The sequence below is a fragment of the Chelonoidis abingdonii genome, chromosome 13 (genome assembly GCF_003597395.2).
Source record: "Chelonoidis abingdonii isolate Lonesome George chromosome 13, CheloAbing_2.0, whole genome shotgun sequence".
Classification (NCBI taxonomy): domain Eukaryota; kingdom Metazoa; phylum Chordata; order Testudines; family Testudinidae; genus Chelonoidis; species Chelonoidis abingdonii.
In genome coordinates, this window is record NC_133781.1 from 16,599,202 (window position 1) to 16,618,001 (window position 18,800).

Sequence of the window (18,800 nt, forward strand, 5' to 3'; positions counted from 1 at the left end):
TTTGCCCATGTCAGTTGTTTACACACTGGTTCCTAAACTGCTCTGTGGGCTTTTGAAAGGAAGCACGGATATGCCCAACCCTGCAGCACTAACTTGCCTGACCAAGACAGCCGGTCCTGCTAAACCCTGCTTGGAAACTCTCTAGCAAGCAGTCTGCTGTCCAGAAAGGCCAGGGCCTGACTTGGGAGTATTTGGTCTGTGGTATTTGATCTCTCAGCCCTCTGGGTGTCTTCCCAGAACAGAGAGGCTGTTTCTTGTCTTCAGAGCCCATAATCCCCATTTAGAGGATAAAATATCAACTTCTTCTTGCAAACTTCTCTGGATTACCAGAGAGATTTGTTAATGCTGCGAGCTCAGCCTCAGACCTCTCCTTTCTGTTGCCTGGTCGTGGGAGAAATGTCATGACCCCACGGTCAGGAGCACTAAAGCAGTCGGGGGGCATTGCCAGCAGGTGGCGCTGGCCGTGTCATCACCACACCCAGGCAGAACAACCAGCCTAAAATGTCAACTGGAGAGAACTCGGTGTGGGTGATTTGCCCACAACTGTGCCAGACACAGTGGCTGGAAAGGAAAGCACAAAATGTGGCCCAGTTGGCACTAAAAGCAGCTTTGGGTGTCACTTTAGGGAATGGTTTGATTCTGTTACCACACATGTTTTCAAGTGTTTGGCTCTGAAAAGTGGGGAGCTAACCACAGCGCAGGCAAGGCCTGTGAAATATTTCCCCCTTCAGACTCTTCTGGTGCCCTTCTGTTCTGGCAGTGCACCTTGTCCCTCACCCATGCTGAGCTACCATCTGTACCTGTTACTAGTCCAGTCATGGCCTTCTCCCAAGCTGATGCAGTTCACTGCAAGTGTTGCTGTAGTCTGAAAAATGATCACCGGCCCCTGCCAGCAGGCCACTAGACCTGTTCTCACAAGTGTCCCAAGCAGCATCAGAGGCCGAATGAAATGCTGGTGCAGCAGCTAGACATGCACCTGCCCGGATTGCCACACGTTACCAGTCCAGCATGGCAACCTTGCTCTGCTGCTCCCTCTGCCTGCACCCCTGCTTGCCATCTTTGTGCTTCAGGGGTCGATATGGCAACAGCCGAAGCTGGAGGGGGCTTCCTGGTGGGGAGGGCAGTGATAGATTGAGGCCTCAGCACTATTCAGCAAAGGCAGAGCCCAGCAGCTCCCCCTGTAGGTCTCAGGTTAGTGTGAGGTTTCTGTTTAACTCTTCGCTCTCCCTCTCTCCTGGCAGGACTGATCCTAGTGAATGAGCCCTATTACAACGAGGCAGGGTTCGACAGTGACCGGGGCCTTCAGGAGGGCTACGAGAACAGCCGCTGCTACAACGAGATGGCCTTGATCCGCGTGGTCCAGTCAATGATGCAGATGCTGCGCAAGCCGGTGGAAGTCTTTGAGCATGAGATCCGCGAGCACTTCCGCTGCAACGGTTGGCGCCTGGTCTACCGGATAGAGTCCTGGCTAGAGACCAACGAGCTGGTGGAAAGGAGCCATGAGCACCCCAATGGGGCTGATTCAGCCTCTCTCCTTTCTGTTTGTGGCACCCTGGCCGAGAGCCCGGTTGACGGTATGGGATTTCAGGGCGAGTACAACAGCCCCTTGGAGCAGGAGCTGGGGGCAGCAGCGGCGGCCGAATTTTCCGACTTGGCACTAGAAGGGAAGGAGGAGCTGGAAGACTCTGGATGTGGAGCCTCGACACTCGCGGCCAGCGATGGCCATCAGTATTCAGACTCCGAGAGCATGAGCCACGCCAGAGGGCTCACCCTGGCGAGAGACCTAATGGACGAGTGTAAAGCCGGCCAGGACTCTGCCTCGCAGCCCAGTGTGAAACCAAAGAAAAGGAGAAAGAGCTACAGGAGTTTCCTCCCCGAGAAGAGCGGTTACCCTGACATCGGCTTTCCCCTCTTCCCCCTGTCCAAAGGGTTCATTAAAAGCATCCGTGGTGTCTTGCAGCAGTACCGAGCTGCCTTAGTAGAGGCCAATATCCCTGAGTGGAGAGAGGACAAGTGAAACGTCGGGTTAGGGGCAGACAGATGCAGAAGAGAAGGGGGAAGCAGCAAGGAAATCAGCCAACGCTGTTCCCAATAAACTGGCGTTGCTCGTTCCCGGCTCTCTTCCCCAGTTTGGTGTGTTTATAAAGAAGGCCGTAGCCCAAATAGCTCATTCCTGGCTCTTTACTTCCCCCAGCCCCTCTCCCATTCCTCACGCTCGTTTGATCCTGAAGTGTAAGGAGTTGAGCCTTCCAAACCAGTCTTGCAGCTGGGACCCTCAGTGCTCTTTGGTCCCCAGGCACCTCTTGGTGCACAGTGGGCTCCACCCCCTGGCTGCTATGTCTGACCCCAACGTTCCAGTCAGGATTCAGCCCTAAAGGTGTGGTTACTGTGGTGTCCGGTGCTGAGGCCGTGTCCTCCCAGTCCTTCCATTTCACTTCACTACCACGTCTTGTGGCTTTCATGAAGTCTGTTCCAGCTTGAGAATACTTTGACATTAGACTCTGGTTGCGTCAAAGTCTCCTGCTCCCTATGGGGTGCCTTCCCATAGCTGGTCACTGACAGATTCTCAGCTCAGCCATTCCTTTCTTTGGTACTTAGGGTGCAGAGATTAAGTGCTAGACAGGCTCCTGTTCAGCCTTGGGCAATACCCTGGGGTTTCCCAGTAGTCCTGGCCCTCTGGTCTCTCGCCTGGAAGTAATTTCTCCAAAATAGTAAACACATTTCTACTCCCCGTCCTCACCAGACCTGCCTGCACTTTGCAAACGTACATGACTCAGCTTCCTGCTGGCACTGTTCCATCCAGCAGGAGCCTGGGAGCCCATGTGCACTGCTTCAGCTTGAGTCCAACTGATCAGCAGCAAAGGTGGATCTTGGGTAGATGTAGCTTCTCAATGCCGCTGATCCCTCTGCACCTCTTCAGCTGTTGATTAATTTCTCAGGCTGCAGCTGTTCCTGAGGCTAGATCACAAGTATAGACCTGTACCTGTGCAGTGTGACTTCACTCCTGCTGCGGCAGCACAGGCTGCAGTAGGAAACCGCATCTTTAACAAACACAGCTTTCACGGTGTGAGCCACTGCTCATCCTCAACCCTGAACAGGCCGGAAGCCAGCAGCATTGGAGACCTTGCATGTACATCCATAGTGCCCTCTACGGTGCTGCCCGGTAGCTATAGGAAACGGCTAGTGGGATATGTGTGCATTATTGGAGAGGGGTTTACACTGAGTACTTTGAAGGGGGTATGGTGAAAGCAGTGCTATCTGGGGGCATCCTATTCAGGGTGTCTGCAGCTTGCTGTTAGTGCTTTCTGTGCACTGCTGGAGACCCCCGGTCAAGCTTGGCTAGATTTGTCAGGATTCGAGCCTGACAGCAAACTCCCATCTGACGTAGGTGAGAGAAGCCCGTTTTCTGCCACAGAGGCGGGCCAGCTGTGTCCTCCCCAGCAGATGAAACTAGCTAGCGATGCTAGGCTTCCACACGGAAGCAATAGCTAGGCTTGTCTTTCAGCGTGGCTAGTAAAGATGGGAAATGAGGTTAATTCCTCACAGGAAACCAAGCCAAATTCCTCCTTGCCAGCTCTCCCACCACTGTTACCCCTGCCAAAGCCAGGGGCTGTCAGGGTTCTGAATTCGAAGCTCAGGGCAGAAGCATCAGCAGGCCGTCTCGCCACATTTGCAAAGTGTTCCCAGCTGCCTGTATGGGTTTGGAGCTCGACTGCCCATTATCCACTGGAAGAAATTTGATAAGGGTCCTACTGGTTACATCCAGCCTGGGGTCGGACTTCCCTGCTGGAGCAGTGTGCCACTGGGATGGGGTCTCTCACACACTAACTCTGGTCTGCATGTCAGCACTGCAGAATCCTCCGCACTAGCTGCCACGATTGCTCAGGAGAGCTGCAGGTCTGGATTAGGGAGGTGTGGGGGTGGCTGCACGTTAGGCTTGAGCGGCAGTAGCATTGTGGGGGTGGGTCTGGTGCAGTAGTTCCTGGCTATCCTCCATACTAGCCAGCATTTCATGAGCAAGAAAACTGACTCCAGTGTAAAAGGGCAGGGCTTGGATGCTACCTGATGTTGTCCTGTAGGAGTGAGTGAGGCATCTGGTGCAGGGGGTTGCTCCACACATTGCTAGACATCTTACTCATTGTACTGAAGGCCAGACTGCGGCTTAGACTCATTTCCTTTGGTGTGTCACTGCATTCGTCTCTCTGCAAAGGGACAGGGGAGGAGAAATCGACAAGCTGCTTATTAGAAAGACACAAGTAGAGAACAGAATCTGCTCACGTGCCTGGGGGTCTCTAGCACTGCCCACCCACACAACACACACACACTCTCTCTCTCTCTCTCTCTCTCTCGTTGTTTCTCTTTTATCTTCTCCTGGAAGGGTGGAGGGGACTAGTTGCCACAGCAAAAGCCAGCTGTAGGAACTGATCTGTTTGGAGGAAGGTGATGGGAGAAGAGGTGCCATTGTGAGAGCCAACCTGACTGTATGCCAGATGGTTCCTTCCCCCTCCTAAGAAGTCTGCCTCTCTAATCATAACCAAGAGCTTTGCACAGGATCCTGGAGTTTTCAGCTGGGAAAGCTCATGTTTATTGGCCTTGGGGAGGTGGGGGGTAGTGGGGAGGCTCTCCTGTCCCTTAATAGCATTGCTGGAGCTTTCCTAGCTCTTCGTAGCTGTCTGTCCCTAACTGAGATGCACACAGAGGTTTACAAGTTTTTCTCAGCTTTTGATCATGTGAAGCTCCGGGTCTGAGATTGCTGTTGAGCACACTGCAGCTGTGTAATTTTTTTGGTGTACGTATGTAATATTTAAAGGTTAAAAACAAAATTTAAAAGGCAAAACCTTAAAAAAAATTTTAAAAAACCACACAAAAAGCCAAAGCATGATGCATATTGTTAGCCTTAAAACTGGCTACCTGACACTGCGATGTACAAATAAGAACAGCCTGTAACTGTTTTAAGTGCTGGGGAGGGGCAGGGAAGAAATATTACAAAATCAGTTTGTAGCCTTGATTCTGTACAGTATTTAAAAACAATGGAAGTGGCTCTTACTGAGGCCATGCTTAGAGGTGTGTTGTTCACGTGCAGATGTGAATGCTGGGTTGCTTACCATATATGTATAAAGTGCTGTGTGACTTACTTTTTTTTACCTGCAATTTTTTTTTTTTTTTTGGTTTGGCTAATTAAGATGTAATAAGGGAGAAAAAGGTGATTTGCCATTAAATTTTGCCTCTGTGAATAGCTCTGGTTGTGCTTTTTTTCCCCCTGTGTGGTGAGTATATCACATGCAACCGAACTAAAGATCCTGCCATCTTTATTCAGACGAGGAGGTTTTTATTCTGCTCTGGAAATCACCACCACTGCCAGTGGGCAGCGCATGGACTGGGACTTGGGAGAGCTGAGTTCTGCTGGCTCGCTCACTGGCCTGCTTGGGTGACTTTGGGCAAGTCACTTCCCCTCTTTGTACCTCGGTGTCTCCATCTGTGAAGTGCTTTGAAATCTACTGATTAAAAGTGCTAGGTAGGAGCTGGGTCTTACTATGCTTGGTGGAGCCAGTGTGAGGAAAGGTGGCAGAATCTAGCCCTGAGGAAGCTTAGTTAACTGCTCTGTAGCTGACTGGTGCACCTGGAGGCCGATGGAAAGCCCTCTGAGGACAATGGGCGTCTTTCGATGGACTTTGGATAAGGCTCTTCATTTATACAAGGTTCAGGAAGAGCAGCTTTTCAGTCCAGTAGTTAAGGTAACACCAAGATCCAACAACCTCACGCAAGTTCAGCTAGTCTGGTGATGGGGTCTGAGATTCCAGCTTGTCACCCCTAGCTGGGTTGTTCAGATCTAACTTAAACTTGCAGTAACCTGAAAGCTACCACATGTCGGCTGTTTATGGACTGATGTGAAATGAGTAGGTTTGCCCAGCTGCCAGTGGACATGTGTCCACATCCTAAACTACCATTGTGGATAGGACCTCATCAGAGAGGCCAACACAGAATGTCCATGGAGTGTGAGGAGTACCGTCAGCAGTGAGATCAGGGAGCAGTCAGTGGAAACTTGCACCTCCTTGGAAAGAAGGTTTCAGCCATCAGTGCTGCTGTTGCAACCCTTTCATGACCCCAACAATCAACTTGCGTTTGCCAAGCTTATTTTTCAGTCCCTAGGACGATATAGGAGCTGGGTTTAGAGACCTTGGTATTGCTTAGGCACAGTGCGGTGAACAGGCTGAATGCCTCAAACCTTCTCACCTAATGGAATGGGATGACATCTTGGCTCCCACCACCATAAAAGGGAAGCTGAGAGGGGCTCGTGGATGGTGCTCAGGCCTGGAATTTAGAAAGTGCCAGGTTCTAATCCTGACTGTTCTGTTGATTCTGTGACTTTGGGCGCAAATCAGTAAATCTTGCGAGGCTTCAGTTTCCCCCATGCTGCAGAGTGGGAATAAGGCGTTCTGCTCCAGGACAGTGGTGGAATTAAGTGTTCTGTGTAAGTACTGTTTTCTAAAGGGCAATGACTGAACAGGTGTGGTTAGAAAAGATTTAAAGGGACAGGCAGCAGGGATGAGGGTCAAGGATGTGAGGAGAAACCAAAGCAGAAATGACGTACGTGTGAACCTTAATGACTTGCTATGAGAGTTCAGAACACCATTTAACAGCTCTGCACTCTGCTCAGATCACATTAAGCGTAGGATGCGCTGGAAGCTGTGGCAGGAGCTGGAGTGCTGCGGTTTAATGGCAGTGGCTGTAACTGCGGTAGCAAGACTAGTTTAGTTTTATATAGTCATTTTCGGAGAGGAGGGAGGTCTGTTCCTAGGCAGCTATTCCCAGGGGCCTACCTTAATGAATGAACCATGGCCAGGTTGGGTGTACATGCGCATATGCACGCTGCAGGGAGCAGGAGGCTCAGACGGCTCTCTTGTAGAGGTAACACGAGGGGTATTACAAGGTGGGGAGCGGAGGGAAGGCTACTCAAGGGAAGCCAGGAAACCTCCAGGGTGTGGGTGGGTAACTTTGACATGCAATAGGACATGAGCCTCCATTTTGTGCTGCACAGTCTGACAGCTCAGCCCTGAGACAAGGAGCTGCTGCTGTATGCAGGTAAGGAGCTTGATGCTCCTGAAGCAGAAACCTCAGCGTGGATGCAAACAGCTGGTTGTTCTTAATGGGCGCACACAAATAGGGGGCACAATGCTGATGGCCTTAAGCCTCAGCATGCACTACCATTTCCTCAGCAGGGACCTACCATTTAAGAGGAGTTTGCACAGTCTCAATTGCCAACTTTGTTGGTTACCAAATTCCAGACAATAGACTCTGGGCTAAAAGCTGAGGGTGCTAGATTAGCAGGCCTAGGGGACAGGATGGCTGCTGTAAAACCAGACTCAAAGCACCTGGGGCAAACTTAGGAAACCATAGGACCTGGAATGCCATCTGCAGAGAAGCTGTAGCTGTAGAGTTCTAGGCCATGCAAGTGCTTATGCAGGGCTTCCTTGAAAATCAAATTCTCCTGTAGAAAGATCAAGGGTTTAGGCATCCAGGAACTTACTGAAAAACTTGTGGATTTACAAAATAAAATCCCAGAACTGCTGGAGCTGGACATGCAGGAAAAGCCAGTATGTGCCTAGGTGGTAGGATTCTCTCTGAAGAATTGCACCTTTCAGATTCTAGGAACCAGAACTAAGACTGCAACACTGGTGTAGTGGAGACATTTCTACAGGCAGACCTGCTCATCTGCTGAAGGGCACATGCTATTGATTGTTCCTGACTGTTCCTGATTGTTCCTAATCTCCCAACAATGGAGGAAGGAATTAGACACAGTTAAAGTGTTTAGACCTGAGCATCACTGCATCCATTTGTACACCAGGCCCAATGTCATATGGAAAGGTACCTTCCCCCCTACAGCTTATTTTGGGATATGGGTCCTGTTTGTTGCCTCCCTTGCTGGAGTTAAAATAACTCTGAGCTCTGTTTGATCATGACTGGCTGGCAAACAATTAGACTTTTCTTTCCCTGCCTTGGGATCCTAATTGCATAATTTGCAGATGAGTAAACGTGAACAACAGCTGCTGTCTATGGTTCCTCTGTCATGGCGGAACATTCTAAATCTGGGTTCGTTACTGTCGCTTTAGATCAAAAATTAGTGGCAACCAAAAAAATGGTGTCACCATATGAAATGGGTCTAATCAGCATAGTCTGCCTGCACAGCCAGTCCTTTTCCCCCAAGCTTTTATCTGTTTGGATCGCGTACTGGCACAGTGCTGGAAGTCACAGCGTGCTTCAGCTGGACTGAGGATGTGATGAGTGAGTTCTTTGCAGCTATTGCTACCCAACCCTAACAACCCATGGACATGAAGGCTGTCTAGGTTTTCATAAGGCTGCCCCTCACTGCGGTATCTGACCCCACGGAGTGCTATACTGTGTGATTTTATAAAGATTATTGTAACCGTTCTGATTTTTTTAGCCTACTTTTTTCCAAAATGTTTCTGAAGAAATAGCTGTTGGACTAGATTGATGGTTTTCCCCTCTACAGTTAAAAAATATAAACTCAATGGACCCTGCAAAATTAATTTTTTAATACCTTGGATTGGAATGACACCACCTCTTGGCCCACCATGAGTCATCCCAGCTCGTCCATACGCCGGAGAATAAAGGGATTTTCTATCGGGCTGACTGGGATTCTGTACAAACGCCAAGAGGCAGTGCATTTTGGAGCAATTCGCCCACAGCCGCTTGCTGGCAAAATCGGAAAGCAATAACCCCTGAGATGCTGCTGCTCCAAGAACCTTTATTGCTTATTACACCACAGCAATCCCAGGGAGGAAACAGTCCAACCCGGGAGTTCCAGGTGCTTAGGTTTGCAATGAAAGCAGAGTACCCCCCATATAACAACCAAGGCCTCCTGTTTTGGAAAAGCTAGATCTTTATTGTCTCATTTTAAGAAGAAACTCTGTCTCCATGGAGCGTTTGGTAGAAATATTTTTTAAAGAAAATATTGGTTCATTGTAACAAACTATAAACTTTTAGGGCCGACGTTTATGGTGGAGTCAGCCAGTTCTCATTTCCCTACAGGCCCCAGGGCTTGGTGCCCGCTGTCACTGCTCGGTCCCCATGGCACTCTGCTCCTGGGGGAAAGGGTAGCGCTCTTGTGCTGTTAGTGTATTCTTCAGCTGTGGGAAGGGGGCAGACTGACTTTGTCCTTGTGGGGAACCTAGGAGCAGAAATGCAAGGGAGGCCTGTACGGCAGGGAGCCTGGGTTTGGCGAATCACTTGGCTTCATCTGCAGAGTCCCTTGCAAAGATAGGCTAATCTGGAAGCAGAGAAGAGAAGCAGCCCAGCGCTTAGACTGGGGGTGGTGGGAGAAATATCCTTGCAGCTGCTAAGCTGATCTGGAAAGAGCTGTACCTGTATTTGGGTACCATCACCTGCCATCCACTGCTCAGGAGTCACCTGTGTCCCACAGGAGCTTCCTGACATGGGGGTAGGCCAGGCTATGAGTGTCCCTCCCCCACCCTCAAACTTATTAACCAAACCTCTTAGTGCTTGGCCCATAGTACCTGTGATCAGGCAGGAAAAGGACTGTGGGGGGGTGGGACTCAGGAGGCTGGGCAGAGTAAGGGGAACAAGAGACCCCGTGAACTATTCCAGAGGAGGAGAGAGGAGCGGGCTGGAGAAGACACTGAGTGGCAGGAGGTGTAAGCATTCTCTGCAGTGGTCCTTGCCTGTCCTCCCTCACTGCACCCCAGGGATGCACATGGTCAAAACCCTTTTTGAAGCAGTTTATTTGTCAGGCTGGCAGGTGGCTCAGGAGCCACTGATAATCCGGCAGAGTTGGTCGTGCACCTGGCCCTGCACTGGCTCACACGCCAGCGGCTCGCCGTCCACCGTCATGAGCCCGGTGGAAGCAAAGGGCTCCAGCCGGAAGGCCCTCACAGGGACGTAGTGAAGGTGGGGGCAGTTCAGGTCTAAGTGGGTCCCCTTCTCCATGGCTAGGAAGAGTTTGAGCAGCCCTAACCGGGAGACCCCAGCTTTCAGGAAGAAGAGGTGCATGGAGCCATCGTGAAGCTTGGCCGTGGGGGCCATGGTGAAGTCAGCGCCCAAGTGCGACTGGTAAATGGCGAAAATGGAGATAAATTCCTCCTCAGGCACAACGGTCCAGTGCTTTGGGACTGGCTGGTCAAAGGGGACCAGGAGCGAGTCCTCTGGCCAGGACCCCTCGTGAGGGGGACGTGGCACCCCTGGTGCAGGCTGAGGGAGGATGTGGAGGGGGTGACCGTTGCTGCATGGCACGTGGTGGCTGTTCTGCTCTGAAGGGCTGCCGGGGGCTGAGGAGACAGAGGAGGACGTCTCCACGGGCAGGTAGGAGAGGCGCCCCTTGTAGACCTTCAGCCCGGCCAGCTGCTGGATGGTGCCCACGGTGAAGCGGGCGTTGCCCAGCTGGCGGTACTTCTCGCTGGCAATGTCTACGTCAGAGATGAAGCCCCAGCCGAAGCTGAGGAAGGAGTAGAGGCGCTTGCCAGAGGCCGTGCTCAGGGAGACCAGGTCCATGGGGGCATGCAGGCCTTTGCAGAGGAAATAGGTGCAATTGGTCAGCAGCTCCTCCTTGGAGGCCCGTGTGTTGCTGTAACAGAGACAAAAGCAGGCAGATCTGTTCAGCTGGGGCCCTCACCTTGTCGAAGGCACGCTCCAGTGGTCAGAGCGGGGGAGAGACCTTTGGGGACCTCCCCAGGGGACTGCTGCTGACTCTCTGTGTGACTCCAGGCAAATCCCTGCAGCTCTAGGGCACCCCCTCTGGCCGAGGAAGACACTCCAATTGCAAAATGTCACCAGGTATTATTGGAACGTGACTAGAGCCAGTGGGGGTTTCAAAGATCCCCACCTCCTTGGAATCAGTGCGATTCTCTGTCTACCAGCAGAGGACAAGGCTCCTAGAAACGCCATGGAATGGGTTTAAAACCCAACTCCCCTGACTTGTGCCCCTTTTCTCAGACTCAGCTAGTGCTTCGACCTGTTCTTTTCCTGGCCAGCCAGCCAGGAAGAACCTCCCTTGGGCTGACCAGCTCACAACGCTCCACAAACAGAAGCATCACTGACCCTCATTTGGTCCCCTTGGAGAAGCCATTCTCCATAGGCTGCACCCCACTTTGTTCGAGGCTCTGGCAGCGGGGTGGGGGGGCAGTTGGTGAGGCACAGGGTTTGCTTGGTGGCTTCGTTTGCAAGGCCCTGCAGCCCAGCCTGGCAGAGGCACGGCCCTAGATAACCAGATGCAAGAGGAGTGGACAGCAGCGCACCGCTGTTGTCAGACTGTCAGGAGCGATCTGCCAGCATGAGAGAGAGTGGCCCGAGCCAGTAAGGGAGCCAGGCTCAGAGGCATGGCAGACAAGAAGCCCCATGGGGCACTGGCATGTGTAACCTTGGTCATTGTTAGTGCCCTGGACAGCATTGCTTTAGTCTGGCTTGGGGCACCGAAGGGCCTGTCCCCCAATGATGCAGCGACTGGGAGCGCATCGGTGGCATGGATGGATTTGTAGTGGCAGCTGCCCTGCCTAGAACAGCAGAGCTCTGCCTGCCGGCTCTCATTCAGCCCTCACACCACATCCAGGACATACCCCGGCCACTGGAGAACAAGGGCGCTTGGCTCAGGAGGCTGTGCTATTTACACACGCAATGGTCTTGTTTTAGGTATCCTTTGCTCCCCTCCACCCTGGCCCAAATCCACGTTGTTAAGGGCCCAGTGGCTGCTCTCTGATGGCCCGACGTGGCTCACCCACGAGCTAGCTGCCTGCCGGGGGCAGAGGGGGCTGCTTGGAAGGAAGGAAGGAGGGTTTGCAGCTCCTGGGAGCTGGAATCAGCTCAGAGCCAGTAGATGGACCAAGTCACATCTGCCCTCACTTCTGCTAGGAACCCCCTTCCACTAACTCCTGCTCAGCAGTCCCTGCTCTTGCTAGGGGCCGGGCCGGGCCAGGCCAGAGACCAGCTGGGGGAGGCCGGGCAGAGCTGGGCAGTGGGCATGGAGCTCAGAGCAGCTTTACACAGGAAGCCAGCCCAGGCAGCAGCAGAAAAAAGGCAGATGAGGAAGTGTCCTACCTTCCCTTGCTGGTAGGGGAGGAGGCAAGGTCTCACTAGGGGAAGTGGCTCCCTATGGTGTCTTTTGGTCCTATCAGCTCCTGGCTCCCGTTACCCTGCTGCTAGCTGTCCTGCCTCCAGGCACAGCAGCGGTGGCAGCTGAGGGGCCTGGCAGAGGCTTTGTTCTTGGTGCTGATGTAGAAGGCAGGCAGGGCTCTGGGTGACGGGGACCGTAAGTGTGACTGGTGAACTCCGGAGGGGGCTCCTTGGAAGCTCAGGTTCTAAGCGCTACAATGGTGGGTGCTGAGCACCTTGGCAAATCTGGCCTTTATGCAAGTGTCTAGCACGGAGCTGGGCTCGCCAATGGCTGCCCATGAATGGAGCCCCTGGGGAGGGGGTTGCCAAAGGAAAGCGGCTGGCTAGGAAGTGGTTTACGTTGGAGTGAGAGAAAAGGGCCCTTTTCCATTTTTAAAAAGGTGTTTTAATTGGTTTTGACCATTTTAAAAACCACCACTATTGAAGTGGCAACAGCCACACTTGCTTTGGGCTTTGTGTTCAAAGGGGGTTAGTGATTTGTAACAAGTTGGGTTGGGCCAAACTTCCGCCCAGTCTTATCTCAGCCCCGGAACAGATTGTGTTTGTGGCAAGCTCCCCTCAGCTACTGCCGCCACACACACAGCTTAGCGTTGTTCTTGAAGGAAGGCAGAACTTGCCCCGGGCTAATGAGCAGAACTTGGCCCAAACCACTACGTACTCTGTTGCAAGCCTAGCTCGGCCTGCTCCAGGCAACAGCTTCCCAGTGTCTCTCACCCAGTGGTGCCAAAGCGCTTTGCATGGCACAGGCAAGTATCACCTCCAGTCTACTAGGGGAAACTGAGGCAGGGAGCGGTAAAGTAACTTGCCCAGGATTCTGCACGGGGAACACAGCTCTCTGCCTCCCTGAGTGGGGGCTGGAAGGAAGGTCCAGATGGCGAAAGAGAGAGAGCCAGGCCTAAGGAGGGTGCAGGGAATGGGGATGGATCCATCACCACACTAGGGTGTCTTCTCTCTTAAGGAGCCAGCTGCACACTCAGCTAAAGCCAGTGCCAGACTGAGAATGGCTCTGTGCAAGGGTGAGAGCCATTCCCAGGGGACGTGAGGAGCATCTGGCCTTATTGCTGGCCTTCCTCAGCCCCTGGAGGGAGCAGTCGCGGTGGAGCAGGAGACCCATGTGTTCTCAGGAGCACCTATCTTCAGAGAGCGGCTTGCTGGGGCCGGGCCTTGTCTGAGAGCAGTCAAGTGGCTGAGCAGCTTAGCTGTGAAAGCAAAGCCGCCCGTTTGTGGCCCCCCCTCCCAGCGCTGTGCAGCGAGAGCTGGGCTTAGCCTCGCAGCAGGAGGGCCAAGCCAGCTGTGCAGGGGCAAAGGCCAGAGCTGAGAATGGCACTTTCCTCATGAGACGAGAAACATGAGCCAAGGGCTTCCAGTTAAACTGCCCCTGCCCCTACCCTTCTCTCTGCCCAAGCCATGCCAGGAGCCGGAGCTTCTCCACCCCATCTGGCCAGGGCAAGCCACCCGTGCACCTGAGCTGTCAGTGCAGGCAGGTGTGGGCAGGGGAGGTTCAGGCAGACCTGGGTTTGGTCTGGGCACTGGTGCTTCCCAAAAGGAGACATTCACATGGGGAGCAGAGGCAGGGCCAGGGAAAAGACAATCATAAAATGGGGGGAAAAAGTAAAAGGGTGAGTGGAAGCCATGAGAGCTGGGCTCTTCCCCCACCCTGCTGCGTGAGCTTGGGCAACTCACTTCCTCTCTGGCCTCTGATCCCCCCCACGCCATTTTTCTGTGCTGCCTAGGTAGACAGCAGCCTCTCTGGGGCTTGTCGGACTCTCCTTGTGTGCGTGGGTAGCACTGAGCCCAGCAATAACAATAACCCCAAGCTCTCTTACCCCCCTTTTCATCTGTAGCTCTCCAAATGCTTTTCATTATCCCCATTTTACAGATGGGGAAACCGAGGCACAGGGCGGTGAAGCGACTTGCCCAAGGTCACCCAGCAGGTCAGTGGCAGAGCTAGGCATAGGGCCCAGGTCTGTTGAATCCTGTGTGCCATCCATGGGGCCAAACTGCTTCCAAGGCTCCCTGCTCTGAAGGGGGACCTCCCTCTAGCTGCTACTGAAATGCAAATAATCCTCACATCAAAGCCACAAATTGGGGTCTGCTCCAAAAGGTGGTTAGCGCTGAAAGGGTGGAGGAGGGGGTACTACCCCCAGCCGACTGTGGATTAGGAGTAGCAGGGAGACTGAAGCATGCAGTCATTCTTTGATGCTGTTAGCAGAGCGGGAAGGGCTGGGTGACTTCGCAGGGGGGAGTTTGGATGGTAATGTCTCTCCATCTAGAGCAAGCCCTGTCAGTGCTCTCCTTCCACGTGGGGGCAGACAAAAAGTGATCGCACCCTGTCAGGGAGCCCGCGGCTGCTGTGTAGCTCTTGGACAAGTCTCTAACCTGGCTTTTTCTGTCCATGCAGGCCCCAGGAATGCCCAGCTGCCCCCCTGCAAAGCTGGCAAGGCCTTAGCTTTGCATTTTGCTTTCCGCAGGGGCAGAGCTAAACTCTGTCCTCTCGCCCACCCACACAACCTCCCTGGGCAGAATCCAGCCCTCACTAGCTGCCTTAGTCAAGCTCCAGCAGCCCGAGACTGCTAGGAATGGTGCCAGCCAGGTGGCAGATGGCACCAGAGGCTGGGGCCTGGGGGTAGCTCTTGCCACTGGACAGTCCTTGTGCTCAGACAGGCTGCCCTGGGGCGGAAGCCCTTTGCAGTCATTTAAACTAGTTTCCTGGCTGCTGAAGTCAGCTTCAGTGGTGTAAAGAGGTTTACAAGGTCTCAGGCGAACCTGACTGCCCCTGGCAAGCCAGTCAGTGCCCCTCTGTCAGCAGGCTTCCCTGCCAGGGGCCTGCTCCATCCCTCCACTGTGCGCCCCTTCCCCCAGCAGCCAGCGGTAGGGCCTGGGCCAGTGGCTGAGAAGCCCTTACCCAGCATAGTGGTTGATGGAAGCAGCCAGGGCGTTCCCAGAGCCCCCGGGCAGGGTGCAGAGAGGCTTCTTGATGGCAGCCTGCCAGTCCTGACGCTCCATCAGGCCGTTCACCACCTGCGGGGACAGAGCCACACAGCTACCAGCTTCCCAGAGACAGCAGCCCCATCCTCTCCCTGGCCGCTCGGGGAGAAGGGAATGGACCAGAGGGAGCCAGGGGCTCTCCGCTCTGGGAGCGGCAATACAGCCCCCTGCTCCAGCTGCTCCTGCCCACCCAGGCCAGGGAAGCCTGGGGAGGTTTTGGGTGCCACCTCCTCTCCTTTGGTGCCTCTGGCAGCTGCCCAGCTTGGCTCCAGGGCACAAGCAGCAGAACCAGGAGCTATTTGTCCCTGGTGTCTTTTCTCTCTCTTAGCTTTTGACGCGCTGGGAGGGCAGCGTGAGAGCGTGCCCCAGCCAGGCACCATGACATCCAGCCCATGTCCCGCTGCTGTGCTTCCGTCCCACCCTGCAGCACCACCTGCTGTTCCAGCCCTCTGCCCCACATGCACCCACCCACCCCCCGGGCCTGCAGCTCCCTCTTCTTCCTCCCTCCCATCCCCCAGCTCCGCCCCTGCCCTTCAGTCCTGGCCTCCTTCCCCTCCCCATTCCAGGCCTGGGGCTCCCAGGGGAGACAGGGCTGCCTGTGCTGTTTGGGACTGGGGCTGCTGCCCAGAGACTCTCCCCCACCATGGCCCCTGTGGATCTGAGCCGCCATCCGCGCCCAGCTCTGTCTCCACCTACGCTTCCACGTCGAACTCTGAGATGGCGCAGGGCCAAGCTCCGCACCCCCAGCTTCTGCCGGGAGCAGTGGCCGAATACAGCCACACTCCAAGGGACTGGCTCATCTCCCAGTGGCCAGCGTAACAGCTGCCTTGCTTCCTGGCTGTCTCCTCACCTCGTACAGCAAGCCATCCCCGGCCAAGACGGCCACCGCGTCCCACCGGGACAAGTCTGCAGCCCGCACCAGCTCACGGGCGTGATTCGGCCTCTCTGGGGAGAGAAACACAGAGCTGCTGGCAGGGGGGGTGGCATGGCCTCACATAACCATGGGCTGCCGGGAATTGCCATGGTTTCCTCTCCCTGCACAATCCTTGAAGACAGGAGGGCCAGCCTTCCCTGGCACAAGAGGAATCAGCCACAGGAGATCACTTGGGCTTCCCAACCCAGGCTCCTAGCATCGGAGCCAGCTGGCAAGACCCAGGGTGAGACTCACCAAGCCAAGAGGGGGAGTTCTCATGGCCAAGGGCACACAAACCACTGCTCCTAAGCTGTGGACCCCTGTAGGCCCTCAGGAAGGCTTCATGGGTGCATGGGAGAATGACGCTCCTAGCATCTCCCCCTGCCTAGCTCTCCTCCCTCTGCTGCCACCCTTGGGTTCTCCTTGCTGCCAGAGGGGATTGTAACGCAAGAGGGGAGGGTTCCCCCTTTTCCTGCTTCTTGCCCCCTTCTGTTTATTTGAATACTGTGCATCCATTGGTCACATTTTAAAAAGTTGCACTGTATTTGCATATTACAAGGCAGTACTGGTTGAGACACTCCCAGCTGGAGTGTTCCTGATGTTACCTGGCAGGGTGGTGGGCAGAGAGGTAGAAATGAAGGGCCATCAGCTGCTATCCCAGGCTACACAGCCAGCCGTGCAGGGAGAGCTCAGCCAGACAGAAGTCCTCTACCCCACGAAATGCCCTTCCCTCCGCCTGGCAGTGAGGGGCCCCTAGGAGGTAGCCTGGGCAAGGCAGAACCCGCTGGGTGGCTGCAGCAGGAGCAGACTTACCGGTCACACAGAGGGTGAAGGCTACGTCGGCTTCGACCAGCATCGGCTGCACTAGGGAGCGGAACAGCTGCAGCGCTTGCCCTGTTCCACTCTGGGGGTTCAGCAGCACCAGGACATGGTAGGGCCGCGACAAGAGTCCCCACGTCACCCCTGGACAGAGACGAGAGAGAAGAGATTCAGTGTTGGTGGTGCCTCTCCTGAGCTTGCCGCATTGGCCGAACCCAGCACAACTCCCCTGGCCAGGCTGGGGATGGGTCGGATGGGACCTGAGGAAGCTTTCTCAGCCCAAGTTTTCAAGAACCTGACACAGCTGTCCCCAGCCTGGGGGAAGCCCCGTGCCTTAGCACCTCAGGCTGCTCACAAGTACCGGCAGCTGAAGGCTGCTCAGACCGGATACCCAGTTCCACAGACCCACACGTCTGGGTCGGCAGCTCTGGTGACTGACATCCTCCTCCACAGCACGGCTGGCCCCAGTCCCACATCGGCCAGCCTAGGGAGGTAGTCAGCCCCCATGCACCATGCAGTCCTGAGCCAGCCAGTCAGTGCCAGGTGTTTCAAATCTAGTCAAACCAAATGAGGAGGGAGGAGCTTGTGTTACTGCTGGGAGAATTTGCTGGCTGGGCTCTGCTTTGGGGGGTTATTTGTTTTCCACTGGCTGGTTTCCTTCTCCTCTTATCCCTTGTAGGATGCTGAGGCAGATACAGTCTGTCTAGGCCCATTCCCGGAGGGAAGAGATCCGTCCTCAGAGCCCAGCTGGCTCTGCATCCCTAGGCTTATGCAATGGAACATGTACAGCTCATCCCCTGGGGTAAGAACTGCTGGGCCACAGGCAGGTGAGTAGCGATCGGGGATTCACCATCGGGGTGGATTGAGAGTAATGGTTGTGGGGCAGGTGGGTGGAGAGCTGGGATTAACTGAGGTGTGTATGTTACTGTGAATGTCCCTTACCTCGCAGGAGCTTAGGAAAAAGGTAGCCACCTCCCTGCAGCACTAGCCTCAGCCAGTGGCATGGTCAGAACATTGATGGCTTGCTGCGGGAGGGGTGCGGGTGTTTAGGTGCCATGTGATGGGCACCCTTGCTAACCTTTCTGTGCTGCCTGGGGTCTGCTGGAGGGGAGGAGCCACGCGTCAGACACTGTGAAACTGCTGGTAAAAGTTTCTTATTGTGTAAAGAAAACAAGCCTGAATGAAACTTGATTTGGGATGGAGTTCCTGTGTCTTTGCTAAGCTGGGGGAGGGGTGCAGGGCATGGCAGGCACCAGGCAAGTATCACTGGAGCTGCTCTCGGGCCTGCAAGGAAGTGGTTTGATGAATGGTGCTCTGAGCGGGTAGTGACCGGTGGTCAGCCCAGCTGTTGGAGGGTGCTAGAAGCACTGGTTGAACTGGTGCAGCCGCAATGCCGGCACTGCTCCTCTGAGCTAGGGGTTCAGGCTGGCAGGGTTAGGAGAGCGGCTGGGGACTAGTGCGTTTGTACTGGCAGGTGGTGTGTATGAACTATTAAAAGCTCTTGTGGGTGAGAGCATCTTACAAGTATGGCGGAAGCCCAAAGCAGTGGGCCAGACCGTGCCTGCTCTAGTGTAGACGAGGGGCAGCAGCAGAGTTTCCATGATCACTCAGGGCCAGGGAGAATAGGGTCTCTTGCTGCGTTTTTGGTTTCTTTAAATACAGTCATTTCATATGGAAGCAAAGGGGTGGCCTGGAAAACTGTCTTCCTACACAGATCCCTGGGTGACCGCCCTTGGCTGTGAAAAGCCCCCCACACTTGCATCAGCAGCTCTGTCTTCCCCATTTCAAAACCATAGCTCATTCCCTTTGGGTGGAGCTATAGCGTGAGGGTGTTCACAGCTATTATCAGTGGTAGGACTGAGCAGCACAGTCTCTCCCCCAACCTACAGCAATGCTAGGGAGGAGGAAGTAATGTGCTATGCTGGCTGAGCCATCTCCG

General features: G+C 54.3%; 2 protein-coding genes across 4 annotated transcripts in view; one reads left to right on the top strand and one right to left on the bottom strand.

The window, feature by feature from the left end:
- Positions 1–5,234, top strand: part of UBE2O (ubiquitin conjugating enzyme E2 O) — an 86,205-nt gene extending 80,971 nt beyond the window's left edge. For all 3 annotated transcript variants that reach the window (XM_032792831.2, XM_032792829.2, XM_032792830.2), the window contains one exon: positions 1,242–5,234. In XM_032792831.2, coding sequence (XP_032648722.1) covers positions 1,242–2,017 — 776 coding nt within the window. In that variant the 3' untranslated portion in view covers positions 2,018–5,234. The remainder of the gene's footprint in view (positions 1–1,241) is intronic.
- A 3,513-nt stretch (positions 5,235–8,747) lies between these two features.
- SPHK1 (sphingosine kinase 1) overlaps positions 8,748–18,800 on the bottom strand; it is a 30,064-nt gene continuing 20,011 nt past the window's right edge. The window contains exons 2-5 of the mRNA XM_032792832.2: positions 16,856–17,005; positions 15,980–16,074; positions 15,047–15,162; positions 8,748–10,600 (exon numbers count right to left, since the gene is read on the bottom strand). Coding sequence (XP_032648723.1) covers positions 9,784–10,600; positions 15,047–15,162; positions 15,980–16,074; positions 16,856–17,005 — 1,178 coding nt within the window. The 3' untranslated portion in view covers positions 8,748–9,783. The remainder of the gene's footprint in view (positions 10,601–15,046; positions 15,163–15,979; positions 16,075–16,855; positions 17,006–18,800) is intronic.